General features: G+C 44.7%; 1 protein-coding gene across 1 annotated transcript; it reads right to left on the bottom strand.

The window, feature by feature from the left end:
• Window positions 1-588: 588 nt before the first annotated feature.
• LOC126259373 (transmembrane protein 70 homolog, mitochondrial) lies at window positions 589-24,738 on the bottom strand. The gene is made up of 3 exons (XM_049956112.1): window positions 24,610-24,738; window positions 24,194-24,523; window positions 589-843 (listed from the first exon to the last, which is right to left on the bottom strand). The coding sequence occupies exons 1-3, from the start codon at window positions 24,706-24,708 to the stop codon at window positions 652-654; spliced, it is 621 nt and encodes a 206-aa protein (XP_049812069.1). The 5' UTR covers window positions 24,709-24,738; the 3' UTR covers window positions 589-651.
• Between the last annotated feature and the right edge of the window lie 1,731 nt (window positions 24,739-26,469).

The raw sequence follows: 26,469 nt of genomic DNA, 5'->3' as shown, positions 1-26,469 counted from the left end.
ATAAATATGTAAGGCTTTGAAAGGAATCTCTTATAGCCTAAAACTGAGTAGCTAAGTTGACAAACAAGTTACATACTTCGACATGAAACAAATTTTTTAACTCAGAATAAATTTCTACATGTTTAATAAATATTTTTAAAGCTGAAATTTAAAACTGAAACCATCCATTAACAAAGCTGCATAAATTGAAGTGAAATATTTCATTTTGCTATAGGTGATTATGCCAAGATGCGCACTCCCTGATACACTATGTTCTACAGTTGAACATGATGGCTTAAGCACATGTGGTGTCCAAGACATTAGGGTGGTTGGCAATGCCCATTAGCTGCTACAACGAGGCGTTCAGCTACACTGTGCCTGCAACCACACAACGAGGCGTTCAGCTACACTGTGCCTGCAACCAGCCATTGCTGGCTGAGCTCCTGGAATGAGTGTGGAGGATAAAGAAAATGGAAAATCCAGTAAGTACTCACCTTCAATAATTTATTAGTGCTAAACAGCACTAAGCAGAGAAAGGCACTAAACTGGTAGACATGGGAAGTTTCCCAAAATTATACATTAACACTTGAAGATTTCACTCACATTAACTACTTTCAACATAGTCACTCAATTTATTTCAGTTTATTCTCAATACACACTGGTGTGAACTTATCACGTTTTCTTATCATTTTCCAGGTCTCCAAGCTTCAAGTCTAGAGGTTTGTCATATCCCATTATACGAGCATAATGCAATTTGTCTTCAAACATCCTAGGATCAACAAATAGAGGAATACCTCTGACGTGGAAGGAAGAGAACATGCCCGGAACTTCTGGTACTTCGACATCCTCTGGGCGAAATATTATCTGAAAACGAAGGTAACGGTGTATAAACTGGAAATAAAAGAAGGTTTACACACCAAAATAAATCTATTTACCAAGCTGCTTATGGCAGATACAAATGTAAATCTTAAAAAGTTCTATCCTGTGTTTAATTGCTAATTTGTTACACCAACACAAGCAGACCTCTCTGCCTTCAGTTCTGTCTGAAACCCACCAGTATAGTTCACAAGTACATTTCCTATGATGTGTCATGCACTCTCCAAATTACTGACTCCACTGACAAACAATATAGTTTAACTTAGCATACAAGACAATCAAAGCATGGAAGTGATCAAACCACTTCTCTGGTCAACTTAACCTACTGATCCCAGATGTCTGCTTTGTCTCATGAAGTAACATGATGCAGTGTGAGATGAAATACATGCACAAACAGCACAAAAACATAATGCTGACATTTTTATTTATTTATTTTTATAAGCATATTTTCTGGAATGTAGGTTTTGACTGTGAATACGAAATCTTAGTTGTAGTGGTACACTGAACTGTACCGTAGCTCAAGACTTAGGTTAGGTCAAAAGGTGAAAGTTTCGCTGTAAGTTGGTGAAGCAGTACCTAAGGCTCTGCCTATTATTCTGGCACACAACCCAGAGTAAACCAACATTCAGGCAAACTCTACACTGCTCTCCAACATTCCTTGCCACAGATATCATATCAGCCACCGCAAGACTTATTTTTCACACAGATTTGTTGATTCAAGACACTTTTAAAGCTCAGTTCACACAAATGTAAAAAGCTGGTCAGGAATTTGGAGAAGGGACCATAAAATACGCCATAGGGAAATGAAGACCCTATGCCACAATTAAATGTTCTTTGCCATATTGCTAAAGCATGGTTGACAGCCTGTGCATTGTTCGCTAAAATGGACAGAAACTCAGATGGCAAACATAAATGAGAACATAAGTGGTGAATAAAAGGGCATTCCGTCAGGAAATGGCGAACCATCAGAGGTTGAGGGCAATGAACACACAGTGGTGGGGCAGCACCACTTAACAAATGGTGAAGGCTAAAAAGACAGTGCCAAAACGCAACCTAGTTAAAATGATCTCATGGCGAGATGGCTGACAGGAGGTTGTCCAAGCCAATGGGAGAGGTTTAATTCCCACGAAGGGAGGACCAATGGTGATGCCACTTGCTGACAGATGGCAACACAGTGATCATCAGAGGGGGTGGAAGAACTAGTGGGCCGAGGTACGAGGACTGCTGCCTTGGCAGCAGCCTCATTTCCCATCAGACCAATGTGAACAGGAACCCACATAAACATCACAGTAGTTCCATCAAGAGTGAGCAAGTGATAGCTTTCTTGCACCTGTTGAACAAAAGGGTGGACAGTGTACAGCATACCAAGGTTCTGCAGGGCACTAAGAAAGTCAGAGCAGATGACACAATTGAAAAGTCTGAGTCGCATGATGTACTGTGCAGCCTGATACTGGGTGAAGATCTCTGCTGTAAATACTGAGCAGTGTTGCAGAAGAAGATACGAAAAAACATTGAAAGGAGATCCCGACATGACCGTCAGTCCAAGAGCCATCTGTGTACACAAAGGTACTATCGTGAAGTTCCGTGTGGAGATTGTGAAACTTACGGCGATAAGAGCAAAGCTGGAGTAGTGTCTTTAGGAAGCAAATGAAGGCCATGGCCAACAAAGGCCACCGCATGAAGCCAAGGTGGTGAAGGGTTCACACCCATCGGGAAAGTGGCAGGTAGCGTGAAGTTCAGCTCCCGGAGCAAGAGCCGAAAGCAAATTCCAAGATGTAACACAGAAGAGAGACACACCCTGTACTGGTGATCAAAGGAGTCATCAAAGGAGAAAGTCACAGTGGTAGTTCAGCTGATTCAGCACATGGATAGTGTAGTTTCAAACAGAAAAGGAACAGGTACAAACGGAGGAGGGTAGTCCAATCCGTTCCCCAGCAACAACCACTAACGACACATAGAACACTGAGGGACTGTGTACAGCAGGCAGCTAGGTAAGACACGTGGGAGGACAAAGAAAGTTTCCTATTGAGCATAAGCCCCAAGAATTTCGTAGTTTCAACAAATGGAAGGGCAACGGGCCCAATATGTAAAGATGGTGGAAGAAACCAATTGAGCCCCCAGAAATTCATAAAAACCGTTTTGTCAGAGGAAAAGCAAAACCATTGTCGATGTTCCATAAGTAAAGATGATCGAGACTCAAGGAGACAAGTCTGTGGACAACTGCAACAGATTCCAAAATTGTCAACGAAAAGGAAACTGGTGATGCATGGTGGGAGACAGGCCATTATAGGGTTAATGGCAATACCAAAAAGGTCAATGCTCATGATGGAACCCTGAGGCACACCGTTTTCCTGTGTAAAGGTGTCCAACAAGGCAGAATCACACTACCTTTAAAACTAGGTCTTTTAAGAATTCCTGAAGGAAATGGGGCATGCGGCCATGGAAGCCCCACGTGTAGAGAGTATGGAGGATACCAGTCCTCTAGCAGGTGTCGTAGGCTTTCTCCAAACAACAAGGCCATAGTGTGGTATTTTCACAGAAAACAATTCATGGCATGGGTTGACACAAGGTGACAAGATGTTCAACCACAGAAGGCTTGCTCGAAACCCACACTGTGCAGAGGTTAGTAAATTGCGAGACTTGAGCCACCATACCAGCCGGGCACAAATCATACATTCCAAGACCTTGCAAACATAGCTGGTGAGAGAAATGTTGTGATAACTGGAAGGAAGGTCTTTGTCCTTGCTGGGCTTAGGTATGGGTATTACAATGGCTTCAAGCCAGCGTCTGAGAAACGTACCCTCTGCCCAGATGCGATTGCATAGGAGACAGTGCTTACCTGCAAGAGAAAGGTTCTGCAGCATCTGAATGTGAACATCATCTGCTCTTGGGGCAGGGGATCGGGATGAAATGAGAGCATGATTTAACTCCGTCGTAGTAAAGGCGGCGCTGTAACACTCACGATTCTGAGAAGATAATGGTATTGCCTGAGCCTCCTCCACTCGTTTCCAATGGAGAAAGGCCGGGTGGTAGTGGTTGGAGCTCAAAATCTCCACAAAATAGCAGCCCAAGGTGTTGGGGATAGCAGTAGGTCCTACTACGTCATCATCTGCTACTGTCAGGCTGGTAATTGGGGAATGGACCTCAGTCCCAGACAGCCGTTGGAGGTTGGCCCAGGTGATGAAGATGGTATGGTGCTGTTAAAAGAACCAGTAAAGGAAATACAGATAGATTTTCTGCTATCCTGAAGAATGTGATGACACTTTGCATGGAACTGTTTGTAACGAATATAGTTGGCCATCATAGGATGACAATTAAAAATGCAGAGAGCACATCTCTGCACGCGAATTGCATCGTGGCAAGCCTCAGTCCACCAAGGGACCGGGATACGGTGTGGCAGAGAGGAAGTGCGAGATATGGTACATTGTGTGGTGGTAAGAATAATGTTCATAAGATATTTCCTGGTCATCGCAACTGGGGAAATGTTGTATACTGAAGGTGGTCAGGAAGGAGTAAAGCCTTCAGTCAGCCTTAGAAAGCTGCCATTTGGGTGTACACTTGGGTGGGGTAGGAGTCAGCACACTGATAGCACACGGGAAATGGTTGCCTGAGTATGTGTCATAGAGAATGGACCATTCTAGATTATGAGCAAGCTCAGGAGTGCAGGAGACATCCAAATGGGAATATGTACAAGTGGTGTTGGAAAGGAACATTGGTGCTCACATGTTAAGGCAGATGAGGTTAAAGTGACTGAGAAGGTCAGCCACGACAGGTTCTGGGCGAGCACCAAAGGGAACATCAGCATTCTCCCTCTGTTTATCTATGGAGTCCAGGGCTGAAAAACGGTTGGCGGTGCACAGTGGCACGGTGGTCAGCCAGGCAAGGGCAGGCAAGGGTATCACATGGCGACACCGTTGAAGAGGTCCTCCAAGTCGGTGAAGGACAAAGGACAAGACCGTTTGCCTTTGTTAGGCTTCTTGGAGCCTTTCTGTTTGGCGGAGTAGGGCCCCGATGTTTGTTGGTTGGAGGGATGTAGGAAGTCTTCGTGGGAGTATTCCTTCTGTCCTTTCCGGCCTGCCGGTTGTGTAACGGGTGACTTTGCCCTGAGAGGTGAAGGTTTGGTGGCTTGTTGCACAGCTGCAGAAGATGATGGGTATGCTGCCATGATACTGGGCAGTTTCACAACCACAGTGCTGAATTTGAGATTGCAAGTCTGTGTTGCCATGTTCTTCATGGAGCGAGATGTAGCAAGAACAGTACTGTAAGTGCCAGACGGTAGAACATAGGGTTTGCAACTAGCCAACAACTTGTGAGGGTTCGGATAAGGCACTTTTTCCTTCACCCAGGTCTCCTGGACAGCCAACGCATTGAGATACAGAGGATGATCTTGGGAGAGGCAGGTGGCATGGTCGCCATTGCAGTTGATACAGCGGGGAGAAGGAGGTGGCCAATCACCATCGTTGGTATTCCTACCACAGGTTATACATTTGGCTAGGTATCTACAGGACATTCAAGTGTAGTTGTAATGATGACATTGGTAGCAGTGCACTGTGATAACTTCACAGTCTGCTTCGATCTTTGATGGAAGCACTACTTTATCAAAAGTGATAAAAAGAGTGAGTGTGGGGACTAAGTATGCATCTATCTTGTTCACTACCCAATGGACTGCAATGACACTCTGATCAGAGAGGTACATTTGGATTTCTACCTCTGTCAGACCATCGAGCAGCACATGGGAAGAATTCAGCAATTGATGGGCCTCAACATGAATAAGATAGCCATGGAGGAGCGAAGCTGCAAGCAGTTTTTGTGTGTGGGAATCAGAAGTAGTCTCCAAAAGCAAAGTGCCACTTCATAAACGAGAACAGGATTGCATCAACACCTTCCGAATTGTAAATGGATTTGCTGTAGCAAAAGACTGACTGTCTTCAGTATGTGAAACCATAAGCAGCCGCGGTGCAGCTTGGAGGGTCTTTGATCGTTAGCTTCATTCCATTTACATCTGACAGGCATTGACCGGGAAGAAAATAATTGCTCATTGGGAGAAAAACCCCCATGACTGCCAGCGTCAGAGATGGCACGCTGCTTCCAACTGCCAACCCCCCCTCCCCCTCAGAAGGCGGTGCCTCTTCCTTTGGTGATTGTTCACACTCAGGTCATACCTCCCAAACACCTGACGGAGGGACCATTCGGCAATTTGGGAAGGTAGCAGCTCAGACAGTCATCTTTCCCTGGGCCTGGCCTGTACCAGGGGGTACATGCAAACTCTACCTGCCAACCCGGGAGTCTGGGAATTACGCATTACCCAGTCGCGTGTTACATGTTAGACGCATGGGCTGGCCTTCAGGAGTGCACAGGAAGGAAGAAGAAAAAGAAGAACCTCAAACACCGAAGCAGAGGAAGGACAGGAGAAGGGGAATGAAGAAAAAAAAAAAGGGGAATGAAAAACAGTGAAGACACTGTTCTGATATCAGCCACTGAATATGCAGAACACATTTCCAAAACATCTCTGACATGTTCCCCATGGGAGAGGAAAAAGAATAGCAAGAGGATAGACATGTAGCACGGAAGGGAAACGATGTTGCAAAGGCTGGGGCCCTGTGGTAGCCATGCAGAGCAGCGAGCCCCTTGGATGGGACATTGTGACATGCCAGTACATAATACTGTATGCTTAGCATTCAAGAGACTCAAAGTTTCCCCCTTCCACTGGTCATTTCTGTTTGACTGAGAGGAAGTAATGGCATGTCTACAAAGAAATGAACTTTTGTCACTGTTGAAAAAGACACACATCACTTTTGGAGCACTCATTAGCTGCCAAGCAATTCGTAGGAGGTACTTCATAACATTTATGCAGTTGAGGAACAATGACAGAAATTAGTTTCTTATGAGCATTCCATCATGAGAAGAATTTATTTATGGGATAAATGATATAATCAACATGAATAATGACGAGACTGGCTATTCTCCCATACAAATTTTAGTTGTTACACTGATTTTTTCTTCTTCTTAGATGATTCATAATGTATATACAATAGCATACCAAACTTTTTAAATTCATGAATTAAATAATTTCATTACTTAGTAGTGAGGAACTTCAGTGAATACGTTCACCTTATAATAATAAATAATGCATCAAAGCTGTAACAAGATACATAATTTCTACACTGGTGTATATATTTCTCACTTCATTAGCCATCAAACATAAATATTGAAATCCTTGTTACTCAAACTGTACATGTGAAATGGCAACAGAAGATGAATAATTAGTATTGTAACCTGTTGTGACCGCGACCGGAACGGTTGTGGGGTGGCCGAGAAAGCACGGCGGGACCAAACGGAGAGCGGCCTGTGCACAAACAAATGAATGGAAAGGACGGACACGAAACAACGATGGACGATGGAGAAAGGCCTTACGACAACAACACGCAAGATACAATGGAGTAACAGAGACAACCAAACGAATCCAACACATCCACGATTAACGAGATCGAAGTATGATAAACACGCTGTCTTGTCGAGGCGATGCGTCGAGACTCACTGGCAGAGTGAGAGGCCGGCTCTTAAATACTCTATTGGGAGCGCTGCTATTGGCTGCTGGAACCATGTGTTCCACTGTGGCGCCCTCACACTACATGCAGGCCAGTGCGCGCGCGCAGCCACAGCTTACGGCACGATGATGCAGAGGCCTCTAGGGGTCTTCGACGTCAATGATGGCTGGCAGGGATTCAAATTCCGGGGCGCACGGTACCAGATCCCTCCCCCCTGAAACTTGCGCGTAGGGGCGGAAACACCCTGGACGGTGCTGAGGTGGGCGGCAGTGGGGAAATGAGCTGGGCTCATCAACCGCTAGTGGCGGGGAGGAAGGTCGTCCGAGGTATCCATGGCAGCCGATCCAGAGTCCATTGGGGGGGGGGGGAGGGGGGGGTGAAGGGAACCGTCGATCCACCTGGGGCCAGAGAGGGCCGGCGGCAGGCCCACGGGGAGACGGCAACCAGGTGCAGGGATGAAGACTCTAGGACCACGTCCGCACCTGAAGGAGGTAGGGGAGGGGGCGGCGGCGCGAGTCCCGTGGGTGGAGCTGATTATGAGGGCGGCACTCCAACCCTTCCGAGGTCTGCACCGACGTCACATGCCACCCATGGGCCGCGACAACCGTGGCGGGCGTCCAACCTGCCTTGCACCTGTACTCGCGGGCCCACACAGCTGTGACAGGGGCATACCACTGTGAGGGCCAGGAGCGGGGGCGGATGGTGTCACCAAATGGAGTAGGGTCCGCGGCTGGCGCCCTTGAAGGAGCTCTTCCGGACTGCGTCCGCCAATTGGCATAGTGCAATAGGTGTTCAAAAACTGGGTGAGGGCCGATGTGGTTGGAGACGTGTCGACGGCCTTTATCAACTGCTGTTTAAAAAGTGTGGACAAGCCACTCCACCACGCCATTGGACGAAGGGTGGAAAGGGGGGGGCTACGGATATGTTTGATACAGTTGGCCTGACAGAAGTCGTGGAAGGACGCCGCCGTGAATTGGGGACCATTATCGGAGACCAAAGTGTGTGGCAGGCCCTCAATGGCGAGAACCTGGGCCAGGGCTGTGAGTGTAGCCTCCGTGGTGGTGGACGCCATGTGGACAACATATGGGAATTTGGAGTAAGCATCAACGATGAGCAACCACATGGACCCCAAAAACGGGCCCGCAAAATCAACATGGATGCGATCCCAGGCTCGGTGAGGCACAGGCCTGGGTGCAAATGACTGAGGGGGGCTGGCATGGTGACATGCACAGACAGTGCACCCATGGACCAGGGGCTCAATATCGCCGTCGATGCCGGGCCAATACACGTGCCGGCAAGCCAAAACTTTCATACGGGAGTTGTCTTGTGACAGCCAGAGCGAGAGCACCAGCAGCAGCGAGTACTGTTTGTATAAAGCGTTTATTTTGCATTTTGTTTACGACCTTCCACTAAGGAAGGGATTCTATTTGTGTTTATCTGCTCTGCATAGAAACTAACAGTTCTTGATCGTTAGGAGAGAAATTTATTTTGTACTTATTTGCTGCGCTTAGCTTTTAAATAGTTTTTCTGGGAAAACCTAGCGTAGTTTTCACGTCTCGTATTTCAGTGAGGGTTTCTAGATTATCAGAGTAGCTCATCAGAAGATTATCTTGGGAATTTGTCACCGTATAGAGGGCAGGTGGAGGCTTTGTCTGTTAGGCTCATCGAGCTCGAGGCGCAGGCGTCAGCTCGTAGTGGCGTTGGGGCAACTGTGGTGAGACCTATGCCTACTTCGGTGGCCTTGGAATCACATGGAACCCCTGATGTCGCTGCGTCTTCCGGCAGTGAGCATCTTACCGGTCAGCCATCACTCCAGGGTGAATGGCGGACAGTGGTGGGCTCGCGCGTGCCTGGCCGAAAGGCGAAGGTGGGATCTGGCCGCGTGGCAGCTGCCTTACCCCTTTCCAACAGGTACGGGGTGCTTCCTAGTGGTGATGACATCGTTTCCGAGCCACCACAGGATGCCTCGCCTGTTGGGCCAGTGGCCGATTCTCCGGCAAGGTCCCGACAGTCACAGAGGGCGGGCCTATTAGTTATAGGGAGCTCCAACGTTAGGCGGGTTATGGAGCCCCTCAGGAAAATAGCGGGTAGGTCGGGGAAGAATGCCAGTGTGCACTCGGTGTGCTTGCCGGGGGGTCTCGTCCGTAATGTGGAGGAGGCCCTTCCGGCAGCTATTGAACGCACTGGGTGTGACCGGCTGCAGATAGTAGCACATGTCGGAACAAATGACGCCTGCCGCTTGGGTTCTGAGGCCATCCTTGGTTCCTTCCGGCGGCTGGCTGATTTGGTGAAGACAACCAGCATCGCACGCGGAGTGCAAGCTGAGCTTAATATCTGCAGCATAGTGCCCAGAGTCGATCGCGGTCCTCTGGTTTGGAGCCGTGTGGAGGGTCTAAACCAGAGGCTCAGACGACTCTGCGACTATAATGGTTGCAAATTCATCGACCTCCGTTATTGGGTGGAGAACTGTAGGGCCCCCCTAGACAGGTCAGGCGTGCACTACACACCGGAAGCAGCTACTAGGGTAGCAGAGTACGTGTGGCGTGCACACGGGGGTATTTTAGGTTAGAGGGACCCCCCCTTGGGCGAAACGATAAAATACCTGACGGCTTACCAGAGAGAACATTATATCATCGTTGATAAAGAACGTCCGTCCTCAGAGACCAAAAACAGGAAAAGTTAACGTAATATTGGTAAACTGCAGGAGTATCCAGGGCAAGGTTCCTGAATTAGTATCTCTTATTGAAGGAAATAGTGCGCATATAGTATTAGGAACGGAAAGTTGGTTAAAACCGGAAGTGAACAGTAACGAAATCCTAGACACAGAATGGAATATATACCGCAAGGATAGGATAAACGCCAATGGTGGAGGAGTATTTATAGCAGTAAAGAATTCAATAATATCCAGTGAAGTTATTAGCGAATGCGAATGTGAAATAATCTGGGTTAAGTTAAGTATCAAAGGTGGGTCAGATATGATAGTCGGATGCTTCTATAGACCACCTGCATCAGCAACCGTAGTAGTTGAGCGCCTCAGAGAGAACCTGCAGAACATCGTGAAGAAGTTTCGTGATCATACTATTGTAATAGGGGGAGACTTCAATCTACCAGGTATAGAATGGGATAGTCACACAATCAGAACTGGAGCCAGGGACAGAGACACTTGTGACATTATCCTGACTGCCTTGTCTGAGAATTACTTCGAGCAGATAGTTAGAGAACCAACTCGTGAAGCTAACGTTTTAGACCTCATAGCAACAAATAGACCGGAACTTTTCGACTCCGTGAATGTAGAAGAGGGTATCAGTGATCATAAGTCAGTGGTTGCATCAATGACTACAAGTGTAATAAGAAATGCCAAGAAAGGAAGGAAAATATATTTGCTTAACAAGAGTGATAGGGCACAAATCGCAGAATATCTGAGTGACCACCATCAAACGTTCATTTCTGAGGAAGAGGATGTGGAACAAAAATGGAAAAAATTCAGAAACATCGTCCAGTACGCCTTAGATAAGTTCGTACCGACTAAGGTCCAAAGCGAGGGGAAAGATCCACCGTGGTATAACAATCATGTACGAAAGGTACTACGGAAACAAAGAAAGCTTCATCATAGGTTTAAGAGTAGTCGAATCATAGCTGATAAGGAAAAGCTGAACGAAGCGAAAAAGAGCGTAAAGAGAGCAATGAGAGAAGCATTCAACGAATTCGAACATAAAACATTGGCAAACAATCTAAACAAGAACCCTAAAAAGTTTTGGTCATATGTAAAATCGGTAAGCGGATCTAAATCCCCTATTGTCACTCGTTGACCACGATGGCACCGAAACAGAGGACGACCGAAGAAAGGCAGAAATACTGAATTCAGTGTTCCGAAACTGTTTCACTGCGGAAAATCGTAACACGGTCCCTGACTTCAGCTGTCGCACGGACGCCAAAATGGAAAATATTGAAATAAACGATATCGGAATTGAAAAACAACTGCTATCACTTAGTAGCGGAAAAGCATCCGGACCAGACGAGATACCCTTAAGATTCTACAGTGATTATGCTAAAGAACTTGCCCCCTTTCTATCAGCAATTTATCGTAGATCTCTGGAAGAACGTAAAGTACCTAGCGACTGGAAGAAAGCGCAGGTCGTTCCCATTTTCAAGAAGGGTCATAAATCAGATGCGAATAATTATAGGCCTATTTCGCTCACGTCAATCTGTTGTAGAATAATGGAACATGTTTTGTGTTCTCGTATTATGACGTTCTTAGATAATACAAATCTCCTTCAACATAACCAACATGGATTCCGCAAACAGAGATCATGTGAAACTCAGCTCGCCCTATTTGCCCAAGAAATTCACAGTGCCGTAGACACTGGCGAGCAGATTGATGCCGTATTCCTGGACTTCAGGAAGGCATTTGATACGGTTCCGCACTTACGTTTAGTGAAAAAAATACGAGCTTACGGAATATCGGACCAGGTTTGTGATTGGATTCAGGATTTCCTAGAAGAAAGAACACAACATGTCATTCTTAACGGTTCAAAATCTGCAGATGTAGAGGTAATTTCGGGAGTACCGCAAGGAAGCGTGATAGGACCTTTATTGTTTACAATATACATAAATGACTTAGTTGACAACATCGGTAGCTCCATGAGGCTATTTGCAGATGACACGGTTGTCTACAAGAAAGTAGCAACATCAGAAGACTCGTACGTACTCCAGGAAGACCTGCAGAGGATTAATGAATGGTGCGACAGCTGGCAGCTTTCCCTAAACGTAGATAAATGTAATATAATGCGCATACATAGGGGCAGAAATCCATTCCAGTACGATTATGCCATAGGTGGTAAATCATTGGAAGCGGTAACGACCGTAAAATACTTAGGAGTTACTATCCGGAGCGATCTGAAGTGGAATGATCACATAAAACAAATAGTGGGAAAAGCAGGCGCCAGGTTGAGATTCATAGGAAGAATTCTAAGAAAATGTGACTCATCGACGAAAGAAGTAGCTTACAAAACGCTTGTTCGTCTGATTCTTGAGTATTGCTCATCAGTATGGGACCCTTACCAGGTTGGATTAATAGAAGAGATAGACATGATCCAGCGAAAAGCAGCGCGATTCGTCATGGGGACATTTAGTCAGCGCGAGAGCGTTACGGAGATGCTGAACAAGCTCCAGTGGCGGACACTTCAAGAAAGGCGTTACGCAATACGGAGAGGTTTATTATCGAAATTACGAGAGAGCACATTCCGGGAAGAGATGGGCAACATATTACTACCGCCCACATATATCTCGCGTAATGATCACAACGAAAAGATCCGAGAAATTAGAGCAAATACGGAGACTTACAAGCAGTCGTTCTTCCCACGCACAATTCGTGAATGGAACAGGGAAGGGGGGATCAGATAGTGGTACAATAAGTACCCTCCGCCACACACCGTAAGGTGGCTCGCGGAGTATAGATGTAGATGTAGATGTACCCCAGTGCCCGCGGTGTAACAAACCGAGCACCCGAAGCCACAATTCTAGAGGGGATAGGCATCCAACTCTGTGGCCAGCAGAAGGACATCATCGGCCACGGAGAGCCTGTGGGACAGGTGGCACCAGGGGCTGAAATCGGACTGCATCCAACAAGTAACAGGAGGGCCACCCGTGGACCACGTAGTTGAGAACCTGCTGCAAAACATGGTTGCGGCGGGTAGCCACAGCAATGTGAGCAGCCATAAGAGGCAAACCGTCCAGCACATCTCGGCAGGCAGAATCAATGTGAAAGCAGAGAACCTCCTGCTGGTCAAAGGCAGGATTGGGGCCTGCTGGGAGACGTGACAAAGCAGCCGCATTAGCATGATGGGCGGTGGGCTTATACCGGATGGTGTAAGTGTAATTACGTAAAAACAATGCCCAGTGCTGGAGACGTTGAGCCGTCCATTCTGGAAGGTGAGAGTGGGGTCCAAAAAGTGTAACCAAGGGTTTATGGTGCGTCAGGAGGGTGAACTTTGCCCCAAAGAGATAGGTGTGAAATTTTTGGACAGCAAACACGATCGCCAGGGCCTCCTTTTCAATCTGGGAGTAGTTCCATTATGTTGGGGTCAACGTCTTAGAGGCGTAAGCGATGGGCTGTTCGGAGCCATCGACATCCCGGTGCGCAAGGATGGCCCCAATGCCGTATGCCAATGCAGCAGCCACCACAACCAAGGGGCGGTCTGGAGAGAAGGGAGTAAGGCAAGGGGCAGACTTCAGCATTGCCTTTAAACAGAGAAAAGCCTGGTCACACACAGGACTCCAATCAAAAGGTAACCCTTTGCAACGCAAGTGATTGAGGGGCTGAGCAACGGAGGCAGCCTGGGGGCAAGAACTTTAAGTAATAAGTAACTTTGCCCAAAAACACCTGGAGTTCAGATAAGTTCTTGGGACAAGGAAGGGCCTCACTGGCCGCGACATTACGACCCCAAGGGCGAATGCCATCTTTGCTAAGCCAGTGGCCTAAGTATTCCACTTCCAGTTGAGAAACACAACACTTGTCCAGCTGACAGCGGACCAGCAGACTGCAGAGCATGAAATAGGGCACTGAGGTTTTGCAAATGTTCCTGGCGGGAACGCCTGCTGACCAAGATGTCATCCAGATAATTCACACAGGTGGGGATAGGCTGTGTAAGCTGCTCCAGGAACCGCTGAAAAATGGCTAGCGCCGAAGAGACACCAAAGGGAAGGCACTTGTACTTGCACAATCCGAAAGGCGTGTTGATAACCATGATGTTCTGAGAGTCGGCATCCAAGGGTAACTGGTAGTATGCCTCAGCCAGGTCAATCTTTGAAAAATACTCTCTCCCGGCAAACTTAGCGAGAAGGTCTTCCTGTCGGGGAATGGGGTAAGTGTCGATGAGGGACTGAGCACTGACTGTAGCGTCGAAGTCCCCACACAGCCAAAGGGACCCACTGGGTTTCCATATGACCACGAGCGGCACCGCCCAGGCACTGTATGTTACAGGCTCCAGAATGCCAGCGGCCTGGAGCCGATCAAGTTCCTGCTTGACAGCCGGCCGTAAGGCCACCAGAAGGGGCCAGGCCCAGGAAAAGCGAGGCTGCGCATCCGGCCATAGGGTGATGTGCGCCTGAAAGCCGGAAGCACATCCGAGATCTGTTGCAAACAGCGACGCGAAAGCGGAGCAGAGATCGTCCAAGTCCTGAAAAGGAACAGCCATGGAAACGACCTTAACTCCATCGGAAATAGAAAAGCCAAACAGTTGAAACGCATCCAGGCCAAAAATATTTGAAGCCAATGGATGGTTGACGACAAAGAGGGTAAGAAGCCGGGGAACACACTTGTACGTTCCCTGGATGACGAACTGCCCATGAAGGGGAATGGACCATCTCTGTAGGCGACCAAACGGCGAGAGGGAGGCGACGACTCAGGAGAGCCCAGCTGGGTATATGTTGCCATATTAATCAGGGAGACGGTGGCCCCAGTGTCACCCTGAAAACTGACCTCCGTGAAAATGCGGAGCATGAGAAAAAGCTGCCGCACTCATGGGTCATCCTGTGGGACGATCGATTGCAGAGCATGGACTGTATCTTGAGGCCCAGGACTGGAGCGAGTCCGAGTCAAGTGACTCGGACAAACTGATCGAATGTGGCCCTCCTTGTTACACAGCATGCACGTTTTCCAGCGGTGGGGAGGAGCTGGTCTCTGTCGGCCGGGCCATGTCGACGTCGTGAGGGTGGAACCCGCCATGACGCTGTGATTGCCGCCACCTGCGGTCGCGCCATAAGATGCTCGTTAGCCGCTTGAGCAATTTCAAAGGAGTGGGCAATGCGGAGAATCTTTTTCAAGGAGAGGTTGTCGAGTTTCAACGCCGCAGTACGGACCTCAGGATCGGGAGCCAGCTGAACCACCACATCCCGGATCAGGGAGCCTGCGTACAAAGCCTTACACTGCTGATTGGTTCATGTAAAATTGCATCGATGGCTGAGACCCTGCAAGTCCGTGACACAGAAACGATATGATTGACCAGACCGTTTATGGTACTGGTGGAACTCCAGCAGAGAGGTGACCACATGGTAGCATTGGGAATAATAGTTTGTCAGAAAAAGGCATATCTCCTGGAAAGAGAGAGCCACAGGCTCAGACAACAGTGCCAACTTGCGTAGAAGAAAGAACGTGTCAGGGGAGGCCCAAGACAAAAACGACCACCGCTGCAAGGAGTTGTCCGTGATTTGAAAAGCCGTGAAATTTTGTTTCAGCCAATGTAAGTAGGCTTCACAGTCCTCTTTAGCGTCATTAAAGGTTGGAAATTATGGCGGAACGTGGGAAAGCATCGGACACCCAAGGACTCGGAAGCTGTTGTGGTAACGCATCCCGAGCATCGACTTTGTCCGTTAGCAACTGCAGCAACTTTTGTAAGATGTCTAACTGGAGCTGCTGCTGCTGCATGAGCTGCTGATGTTGCTCCAGACGACAGACTAACTTTGCCTCCATGCTAGTACCTACCACCATTTACCTCGTCGACAATGATGTTGTAACCTGTTGTGATCGCGACCAGAATGGTCGCGGGGTGACCGAGAAAGTGCGGCGGGACCAAACAGAGAGCGGCCCGTGCACAAACAAAAGAATGGAAAGGACGGACATGAAACGACAACGGACTATGGAGAAAGACCTTACGACAACACGCAACGGAGTGAGAGAGACAACCAAACGAATCCAAGACGTCCACGATTAACAAGATCAAAGTACGATAAACACGCTGCCTTGTTGAGGCGATGTGTCGAGACTCACACAACGATTAGACTTACTGGCAGAGCGAGAGGTCGGCTCTTAAATACTCTATCGGGGGTGCCGCTATTGGCTGCTGGAAACACGTGTCCCACTGTGGTGCCCTCACACTACATGCAGGCCAGTATGCGCACGCCGCCACAGTTTACGGCGCGATGATACAGAGACCTCTAGGGGTCTTCGATGTCCATGACGTCTGGTGGGGATTCAAATTCTGCGGAGCGCTCTACCAGACATTATGACGACGATAACAATGTTGGGCTGGAAAACTCAATGATGGTGGTACTTGCACCAACAAAAGATAGTAGTTTAGAAAAATACAACCTTAAACGAGATTACAAAATTCCCAAAGACACTAAACAGTAGTAATTTTGATGGCTGGTTTCTAGCAGAATATTGAAATCTCTTGCAGACTTGACATGATTACCCATAAGCTATCTTTCTGATCAATCCATGGCTCAAGGCTTACTCCCCGACAGATTAAATATGCTGTAATAACAACGATCTACAAAACTGAACATAAACAGCAGCTACCTCCAATTACTGACCTATTTTACTTCCTCCACACTTTTCAAATGTATTTTAGACAGTAATTTATGATAGAATACTCACTTAAGTGAGCAGAATTCTCAGTTTGGCTTTCATAAAGGGTTCTTCACAAAGAAAGCAATAAAAGCTTCACAAGTAAAGTGGTAGCATAGCTAAATAAGAAAAATTATTGTGTTGGCATATTTGGTGACCTTCCCAAAGCTTTTGATCGTAAGGATCACAAAATTCTATTTGACACACTTAACTTATGTAATGGTATTCCTCTTGTATGGACGGAGTCTCACTGTCATAATAGGAAGCAGCAAGTCTTACCGACAGACTGTGTCACAGACATGAAACTAATCTCAGAACGGTGAAACTTAACATCTGGGATGCCACAAGAATCACTACTGGGCCCACTTTGTTCTTTTTCTGCACGAATGACCTTGCAGTGACTTTAAAGGGTGGTTAATGTATCTGTAATGTTTGCTGATGAAACAAACATACTAATCAAGGGGCCAAATTCAACTTTAGCAGACACAACTCAAATGATAACTGAACAAACCCACAAATGGTTTAAAGCTAACAGTTTAAGCTTTTATCTCTCAAACACTATTATGCAATTTCCAACAAGTCATAATGACCTGTAAGCACCAAAAGTGGACATTAATCCTCACAGTCTACATGAAACATTGTAAAATTCATTGGTGTGCAGTTGGATGATAAGTTAAAATCGAATGAAAATGCAGATAAACTAACTGAGAGCTCGGATCAGTATGTTATGACCTTGAAAGCAACACTCGTTGTGTTGCCTGTGGCAGTGCGCTTGAGGGAAATGAAGCATTTATTCATCAGATTCATTTTTGTGAAGTTCAGGGTTTTTCTTGTTAGCGTTTGCAAACTGTGTTGAATTGTGATTGGTAGTACTGTATATACTGGTTTACCATTGTTGGTTAAGTTAAATTTTTGATATTGGTTATGTGCGAGAGTTTTAGTCTGTTGTACTGTGGACTTAAGTTTCAGATACATAGGAAAAGTGAAAGTTTGGATAATAGATTTGAAAATTTTAGTGTTGGTTTTTGTTATGTGAGCTTCGTTTTAACTGCCATATAGGTCAAGCGAAATTTTTGGAGTGGCTTGCGGGTTCATGGCATCGACAACTTCAGATGAGCTACATAGGTCAAGTGAAATTTGTGATACTGGGTTTTCGAGTTGTGTGGGAAAAACTGATATCGAGGGATTCATTTGAAATATATATATGTGATGTGAAATTTATGGTAACAATGGTTTTCATTTCTTCTTTTTTTGATTATGTCAGATGCTGAGAATTTCGTGTACTTGATTTTTGGGTTAATATTTGTTTTGGACTGGTGGTGTTAGTCTTATTGTCGTACATTTGGCCTGTCCCTGCCCAAAGTCCCCCTACTTCCTGCTGTCGTTCCATTAGTTTCATTGTATTGCTAGAGTTAAATGATTTGCATGCTACTTATGTTTGTTCATAGGTGTAATGAGCGACATCATGGTTGTCATGTTGTACACACTTCAAATACTTATGTCTGCCACACCGATGTTACTGGTCAAAGCAGACAAGTGGGACTGCAATTTTTGTTTTGCCAAGCTACCAATAGTAGCAGCTTTAACCCCCTCCCACAAGGTAGCAGTCTCAAATTTAGCTGTCATAAATACGAACAGCATTAAGCAGTACATGGATTGTTTGCTGTGAATTCAAAACACATATTAAGTTTCTAATATTTCCTTGTCTTTTGTTAATTTTTACCTCAATTCATTCCACATCACTGAAGGTTGTCCTCGATGGGACCTATTGAGCATAATGGATGAATGAATATGTCCTAGCATAAAGAATGATCGTCTTGCTGTAACTGTGTATGCCAGGAGGAACAGCCTAACCATAATGCAAGTATGGCTTGACCAGTTGAGTAGTGTACCACTAAGACACACAGTTAAAACATGCAGTGACAATGTGACATTTTGTCGTTCATACACTCCAGGCTTAAGATCTTCTCTATTATCAAAGAAGTCACATTTAAGATGATTTCTTTAGAAGAGAATGTCTGGCAAAAAGAGGAATTACCAAGAAATATTTGTCATACCATATTAGTACGTCAGAATACATCTCTTTTCAAACCTGTAACTGTGTACTTAGGCTTGGACTTTTTCCAACTTATCCACATAGACTTGGTGACAGTTTATAACAGACTTGTTCCTGCGCTCTGACAGAACATATTACATAAGAGAAATGACAAAGGAAACTAGAATGATGTTGCAAATCTTTACACTTACTAAATACCATAAACCAATTAACATCTCTATTCATTCCTTTCCGTAATCAAAATATTTCTGCATGCCATTTTGTGTAAGGGTCCTCTGATTTGGTGTTTCACACCTGTCAGAGGATGACACATATATAATAAACTGCTCTTCCACTGCTGTTACGTCAACCTGCTTGGATCACTCTTGGCACTGCGCAAGGAGACACAATAAATGAGTTCTCATTATTGCTTTATCAGATGTTAAACATAAAAAATAATGCAAGTCTGTTAAGTTATCAGCTTTTGTTTCTCCCTACGTCACCCCCATGAACCATGGACCTTGCCGTTGGTGGGGAGGCTTGCGTGCCTCAGCGATACAGATAGCCGTACCGTAGGTGCAACCACAACGGAGGGGTATCTGTTGAGAAGCCAGACAAACGTGTGATTCCTGAAGAAGGGCAGCAGCCTTTTCAGTAGTTGCAGGGGCAAGTCTGGATGATTGACTGATCTGGCCTTGTAACACTTACCAAAACGGCCTTGCTGTGCTGGTACTGCGAACGGTTGAAAGCAAGGGGAAACTACAGCCATAATTTTTCCCGAGGGCATGCAGCTTTACTGTATGGTTAATGATGATGGCGTCCTCTTGGGTAAAATATTCCGGAGGTAAAATAGTCCCCCATTCGGATCTCCGGGCGGGGACTACTCAGGATGACATCTTTATCGGGAGAAAGAAAACTGGTGTTCTACGGATTGGAGCGTGGAATGTCAGATCCCTTAATCGGGCAGGTAGGTTAGAAAATTTAAAAAGGGAAATGGATAGGTTAAAGTTAGATATAGTGGGAATTAGTGAAGTTCGCTGGAAGGAGGAACAAGACATTTGATCAGGCGAACACAGGGTTATAAATACAAAGTCAAATGGGGGTAATACAGGAGTAGGTTTAATAATGAATAAAAAAAAAAAAACATGAATGCGGGTAAGGTACTACAAACAGCATAGTAAACGCATTATTGTGGCGAAGATAGACATGAAGCCCACGCCTACTACAGTAGTACAAGTTTATATGCCAACTAGCTCTGCAGATGAAGAAAAAATTGAAGAAATGTATGATGCAATAAAAGAAATTATTCAGATAGTGAAGGGAGACGAAAATTTAAGTCATGGGTGACTGGAAATCGGTAGTAGGAAAAGGGAGAGAAGGAAACGTAGTAGGTGAATATGGATTGGGGGTAAGAAATGAAAGAGAAAGCCACCTGGTAGAATTTTGCACAGAGCACAACTTAATCATAGCTAACACTTGGTTCAAGAATCATAAAAGAAGGTTGTATACATGGAAGAACCCTGGAGATACTAAAAGGTATCAGATAGGTGGTGGTGGTTAGTGTTTAACGTCCCGTCGACAATGAGGTCATTAGAGACGGAGCGCAAGCTCGGGTTAGGGAAGGATTGGGAAGGAAATCGGCCGTGCCCTTTCAAAGGAACCATCCCGGCATTTGCCTGAAACGATTTAGGGAAATCACGGAAAACCTAAATCAGGATGGCCGGAGACGGGATTGAACCGTCGTCCTCCCGAATGCGAGTCCAGTGTGCTAACCACTGGTATCAGATAGATTATATAAGGGTAAGACAGAGATTTAGGAACCAGGTTTTAAATTGTAAGACATTTCCAGGGGCAGATGTGGACTCTGACCACAATCTATTGGTTATGACCTGTAGATTAAAACTGAAGAAACTGCAAAAAGGTGGGAATTTAAGGAGATGGGACCTGGATAAACTGAAAGAACCAGAGGTTGTAGAGTGTTTCAGGGAGAGCATTAGGAAACAATTGACAGGAATGGGGGAAAGAAATACAGTAGAAGAATGGGTAGCTTTGAGGGATGAAGTAGTGAAGGCAGCAGAGGGTCAAATAGGTAAAAAGACGAGGGCTAGTAGAAATCCTTGGGCAACAGAAGAAATATTGAAAGTAATTGATGAAAGGAGGAAATATAAAAATGCAGTAAATGAAGTAGGCAAAAAGGAATACAAACGTCAAAAAATGAGATCGACAGGAAGTGCAAAATGGCTAAGCAGGGATGGCTAGAGGACAAATGTAAGGATGTAGAGGCTTATCTCACTAGGGGTAAGATAGATACTGCCTACATGAAAATTAAAGAGACCTTTGGAGAAAAGAGAACCACTTGTATGAATATCAAGAGCTCAGATGGAAACCCAGTTCTAAGCAAAGAATGGAAAGCAGAAAGGTGGAAGGAGTATATAGAGGGTCTATACAAGGGCAATGTACTTGAGGACAATATTATGGAAATAGAAGAGGATGTAGATGAAGATCAAATGGGAGATATGATACTGCGTGAAGAGTTTGACAGAGCACTGAAAGACCTGAGTCGAAACAAGGCCCCGGGAATAGATAACATTCCATCAGAACTACTGACAGCCTTGGGAGAGCCAGTCCTGACAAAACTCTACCACCTGGTGAGCAAAATGTATGAGACAGGCGAAATACCCTCAGACTTCAAGAAGAATATAATGATTCCAATCCCAAAGAAAACAGGTGTTGAGAGATGTGAAAATTTCCGAACTATCAGTTTAATAAGTCACAGCTGCAAAATACTAACACGAATTCCTTACAGACGAATGGTAAAACTGGTAGAAGCCGACCTTGGGGAAGATCAGTTTGGATTCCGTAGAAATATTGGAACATGTGAGGCAATACTGACCCTACGACTTACCTTAGAAGCTACGTTTCTAGCATTTGTAGACTTAGAGAAAGCTTTTGACAATGTTGACTGGAATACTCTCTTTCAAATTCTGAAGGTGGCAGGGGTAAAATACAGGGAGCAAAAGGCTATTTACAATTTGTATAGAAACCAAATGGCAGTTATAAGAGTTGAGGGGCATGAATGGGAAGCAGTGGTTGGGAAGGGAGTGAGACACGGTTGTAGCCTCTCCCCAATGTTATTCAATCTGTATATTGAGCAAGCAATGAAGGAAACAAAAGAAAAATTCGGAGTAGGTATTAAAACCCATGGAGAAGAAATAAAAACTTTGAGGTTCGCTGATGACATTGTAATTCTGTCAGAGACAGCAAAGGACTTGGAACAGAATGGACAGTGTCTTGAAAGGAGGATATAAGATGAACATCAACAAAAGCAAAATGAGTATAATGGAATGTAGTCGAATTAAGTCGGGTGATGCTGAGGGTATTAGATTAGGAAATGAGACACTTAAAGTAGTAAAGGAGTTTTGCTATTTGGGTAGCAAAATAACTGATCATGGTCGAAGTAGAGAGGATATAAAATGTAGACTGGCAACGGCAAGGAAAGCGTTTCCGAAGAAGAGAAATTTGTTAACATCGAGTATAGATTTAAGTGTCAGGAAGTCGTTTCTGTAAGTATTTCTATGGAGTGTAGCCATGTATGGAAGTGAAACATGGACGATAAATAGTTTGGACCAGAAGAGAACAGAAGCTTTTGAAATGTGGTGCTACAGAAGAATGCTCAAGATTAGATGGGTAGATCACATAACTAATGAGGAGGTATTGAATAGCATTGGGGAGAAGAGGAGTTTGTGGCACAACTTGACTAGAAGAAGGGATCGATTGGTAGGACATGTTCTGAGGCATCAAGGGATCACCAATTTAGCATTGGAGGACAGCGTGGGGGGGGGGGGGGGGTAAAAATCGTAGAGGGAGACCAAGAGATGAATACACCAAGCAGATTCAGAAGGATGTAGGTGGCAGTAAGTACTGGGAGATGAAGAAGCTTGCACAGGATAGAGTAGCATGGAGAGCTGCATCAAACCAGTCTCAGGACTGAAGACCACAACAACAACAACATGTTACCTAACCACTGTAAGGAATTTATGTAAACTTAGTGGAGCATTTACACGAATCAGCCAAACATTCTACAGTACCCTCACATTCAGCTTCAATTTACAACTCTCTGGACTTAAATGTCTTGTCAGAGGCAATGAATACGCCACCTTCATGTCTCTTACCATAGGCTCTCTCTTACTTGATATGCATTATCGAACGCAAAGGACGAATGTTCTTTTGGTTGAGTCAGAGACAAATACTGCAAGAATACTGTGCGCATGCTCACAGTTTATACTTGCCTTTTAATTCAATATTTTTCCTACCTTGTGTTAAAAGCTATAAGATTCCCTGTCTTGTTCTCAGTTAATAATGCACATATAAACCAATATCATTTTGGTGACTATGATTTAAACATTAGGAATCGTACAACTTCCTTGGAGATATTACAATAATTTTGTTAGGCCTACACAGAAAGGTAACTTCATTGGCTGATGGCACAGTGGGCCAATTTACATGACGTATTTTTTCAACCATGTCAAAACTGTTCCACATAGTATGTCAGACATGAGACAGGCATAATACCATCAAACTTCAAGAATAATATGATGATCCCAGTATCAAGGAAGGAAGGTGCTGACGAGTATTACCAGTATCAGTTTAGTAAGTTATGCCTGGATCATGCATCAGTTATATACAGAACAATCAAACTATTTTTAGAAGCCAACTTTGGGGAACATCAATGTGCGTTCAGGAGAAACACAGGAACACACAAGGTAATACGGGTCCTATGAATTATCTTAGGAGATATGCAGTATTAAAATTACTTTGTATCTGACGTTTCAGCAAATCGAGTGGTAGGAGCCAGCCGACAGCTAACTTTACATCATTCTTGAGTACCACGTGCTCACAGTGTTGCTGTTTTGTAGGTATATACAGAGCATTTTCATACACAACACTGCACACTGTGCACTGCCATGCTAAGCCAATCTGTCAATCACAGTTATTTTGTTTCAGGTATAGTAGGATAACAAAAGTAGGCCTATTTGAGAACATGGAATGGACTACATTCCTTAAAGTACAGTGAATAGGCGTTATACAGCTTTCTCCGCACTGCTGTTATAGGCATCTGTGAGAGCCAGTAGATGAGATGAGAGGGAGACAGGATTGTGTAATTTTGGTTCCAATTTCATACTACCGAGGGCATCCAGTATTATTTCGTGTTGGTCTCATACCGGTATGGCACTAACATATTCTCTCCTTAACTGAATACAATAGTATTGTGTTATAGAAAACTGTTCAGTAAAATACTTCGTGGAAACGTTTAACATTTAATGATGCAAATATTTTGTAATCATGTGGCAAAGGGTTGTAATTTGCAACACAAATATTGACGGTTTCGTTGGAGAATTGTTAAGTTACCTTTTTCTCCTTCAGAAAAAAGTTGTACACTACAGCAGTATAAACTTCCCTATCTGGCGTGTATCTAATCTCCGTCACATACTTTTTTGTTATCCAATGCAATAAGAACGGCGTTACGTATGTGAAACATCCTATAAATCCGAGCATTGCAATGGACAGCGGTAAATTTCCGAAAGTTGTTGCATGTTGAATAAGGTACGGCTGAGCAACCAGACCACCTGCACTAGTAACCAATGAAAATAACTTCACTCCTCGAATCTGCTGTGCCAATGGTCCATGATACACCTTAACATCGGTTTGTTGGGTACTTTGGTTCCTTGCAGCAAAAACCTGAAATAATAAGCTATTGTCAGAAGTGTCAATGGTAACGGTGCCACTGATGTGTTTTAATTACAACGGATTTCTCATGGCTGTACATTTATCGTTAATAGTCGATGGTTCAACAACTGTCTCTCGCAGAAAATACTTTTTCGCAAATTTCTTGACAAAACACATGTTACTCGCAAAGTCTCCATTTCGCTACTCCTCCAGTCCTAAGATCTTTGATGACCAAGATATACCATTGGGCATTGAACAACGAATAGTTGGAGGTCAAAGAGATGTTTGTTAAAACTTGCACTGTTCTGATAAGTTCAATTGCCACTTGCAACTACAGTGACGCCAACGCAGGTAGCATGACGGCTCAAACTGCAGGAACGTGTTCTAAAATTTCACACGCTGAAATCAAGATTGAAAATGTGAAGTACCAATGTGAAGCAATTTACAGGAATTGGTCGGTCATTATTGCTGCAGTATGGGCAAAGTAATAGGAATGAATATCACAAGTGCTGGTTCCAACGGAGAATGACTTGCAAAAACGAAGCACGGCCTGAGATTAAATGATACAATAGGAAACAAAAGATATAACCGATACTAACATATTATGAACCGATAACACACCTTGTGGTGTCACTGCCAGACACCACACTTGCTAGGTGGTAGCTTAAATCGGCCGCGGTCCATTAGTACATGTCGGACCCGCGTGTCGCCACTGTGTGATCGCAGACCGAGCGCCACCACACGGCAGGTCTCGAGAGACTTACTAGCACTCGCCCCAGTTGTACGACGACGTTGCTAGCGACTATACTGACGAAGCCTTTGCTCTCATTTGCCGAGAGACAGTAAGAATAGCCTTCAGCTAAGTTAATGGCTACGACTTAGCAAGGCGCCAATTGTCACAGTGCATGTATCTTACGAGTCTCATTTGTATAGTCAAGAGAGATGTATCACAAGGATTGATTAAAAGTTAAGTATATTCCAAAGCTACGTATTTTCTTTATAGCAGTCATAACGTATCCTGTTCCAGACTTGACGCTAGTCGGCGTGTGTGTACGCGTGCCTTTCGGCTTCTTTCTCAGTGTGGCGTAGCGAGCTTGTTACGCCACAACACACCTTTTCTGAAATAAAGAGATAATGTATTAATTGTTAAAAGTTGACCAATATGGGTGTATATTAAGACTTGTTAATAGCCTGCAATATAATTTTAAAGGCAATCAAGCTGAGTATAGCATCTTTCTAGACCCCACAAATTGCAAAGAAATAATTAAAATTATTAGGACTTTAAAATCTTCCAGTTCCACAGAGCATGATGGCCCCAATATTACTGTATTAAAAGTGTACCGACAAAATGTTTCAGTAGCTCCGTCTGTAGCTGTAAATAGTATAATAGAATCAGATACCTTCCCAGAAACACTAGAAATAGCTCAGGTAACACCAATCTTTAAGAAAGGAGATAATCTCAAAATTCAAAACTACAGAACAATCTCAATACTTCTAGTGTTTTCCAAAATAGTTAAAAAGTCATATACCGCAGAATTATCAACTTTCTCTAGATGCATAACTTATTGTTTGAAAATCCAAGTGGATCCTTAAAATGTAAATCAACTAGCATAGCTGCTGCTCAGTTAACTGAAGAGATAATAAGTGGCATCAGGAGTAAGCAACATGTTGCAGGTATATCCTTGATCTTGAGAAAGCTTTTTACTGTGTGAACGCTGCAATCGTGTTACAAAACCTATGGAACATTGGCATCAGAGGCACTGCTCGTGACCTAATAAAATCTTACATGAGTAACCGAAAAGAGTTTCTACTGCTTAAAACTGGAAGTGGTGTTCACAAATATAAAATCACTAACATAAAATATTGAGTGTCCCATGGTTCAGTAATGGATCCTCTTCTGTTTTTGATTTATGTAAATGAGATAAGATACTGCACTCAAAGTCCCAAAACAGTCCTGT

This window comes from Schistocerca nitens, chromosome 5 (assembly GCF_023898315.1).
Source record: "Schistocerca nitens isolate TAMUIC-IGC-003100 chromosome 5, iqSchNite1.1, whole genome shotgun sequence".
Taxonomy (NCBI): Eukaryota; Metazoa; Arthropoda; class Insecta; order Orthoptera; family Acrididae; genus Schistocerca; species Schistocerca nitens.
This window is presented reverse-complemented; position numbering and strand designations above follow the sequence as displayed.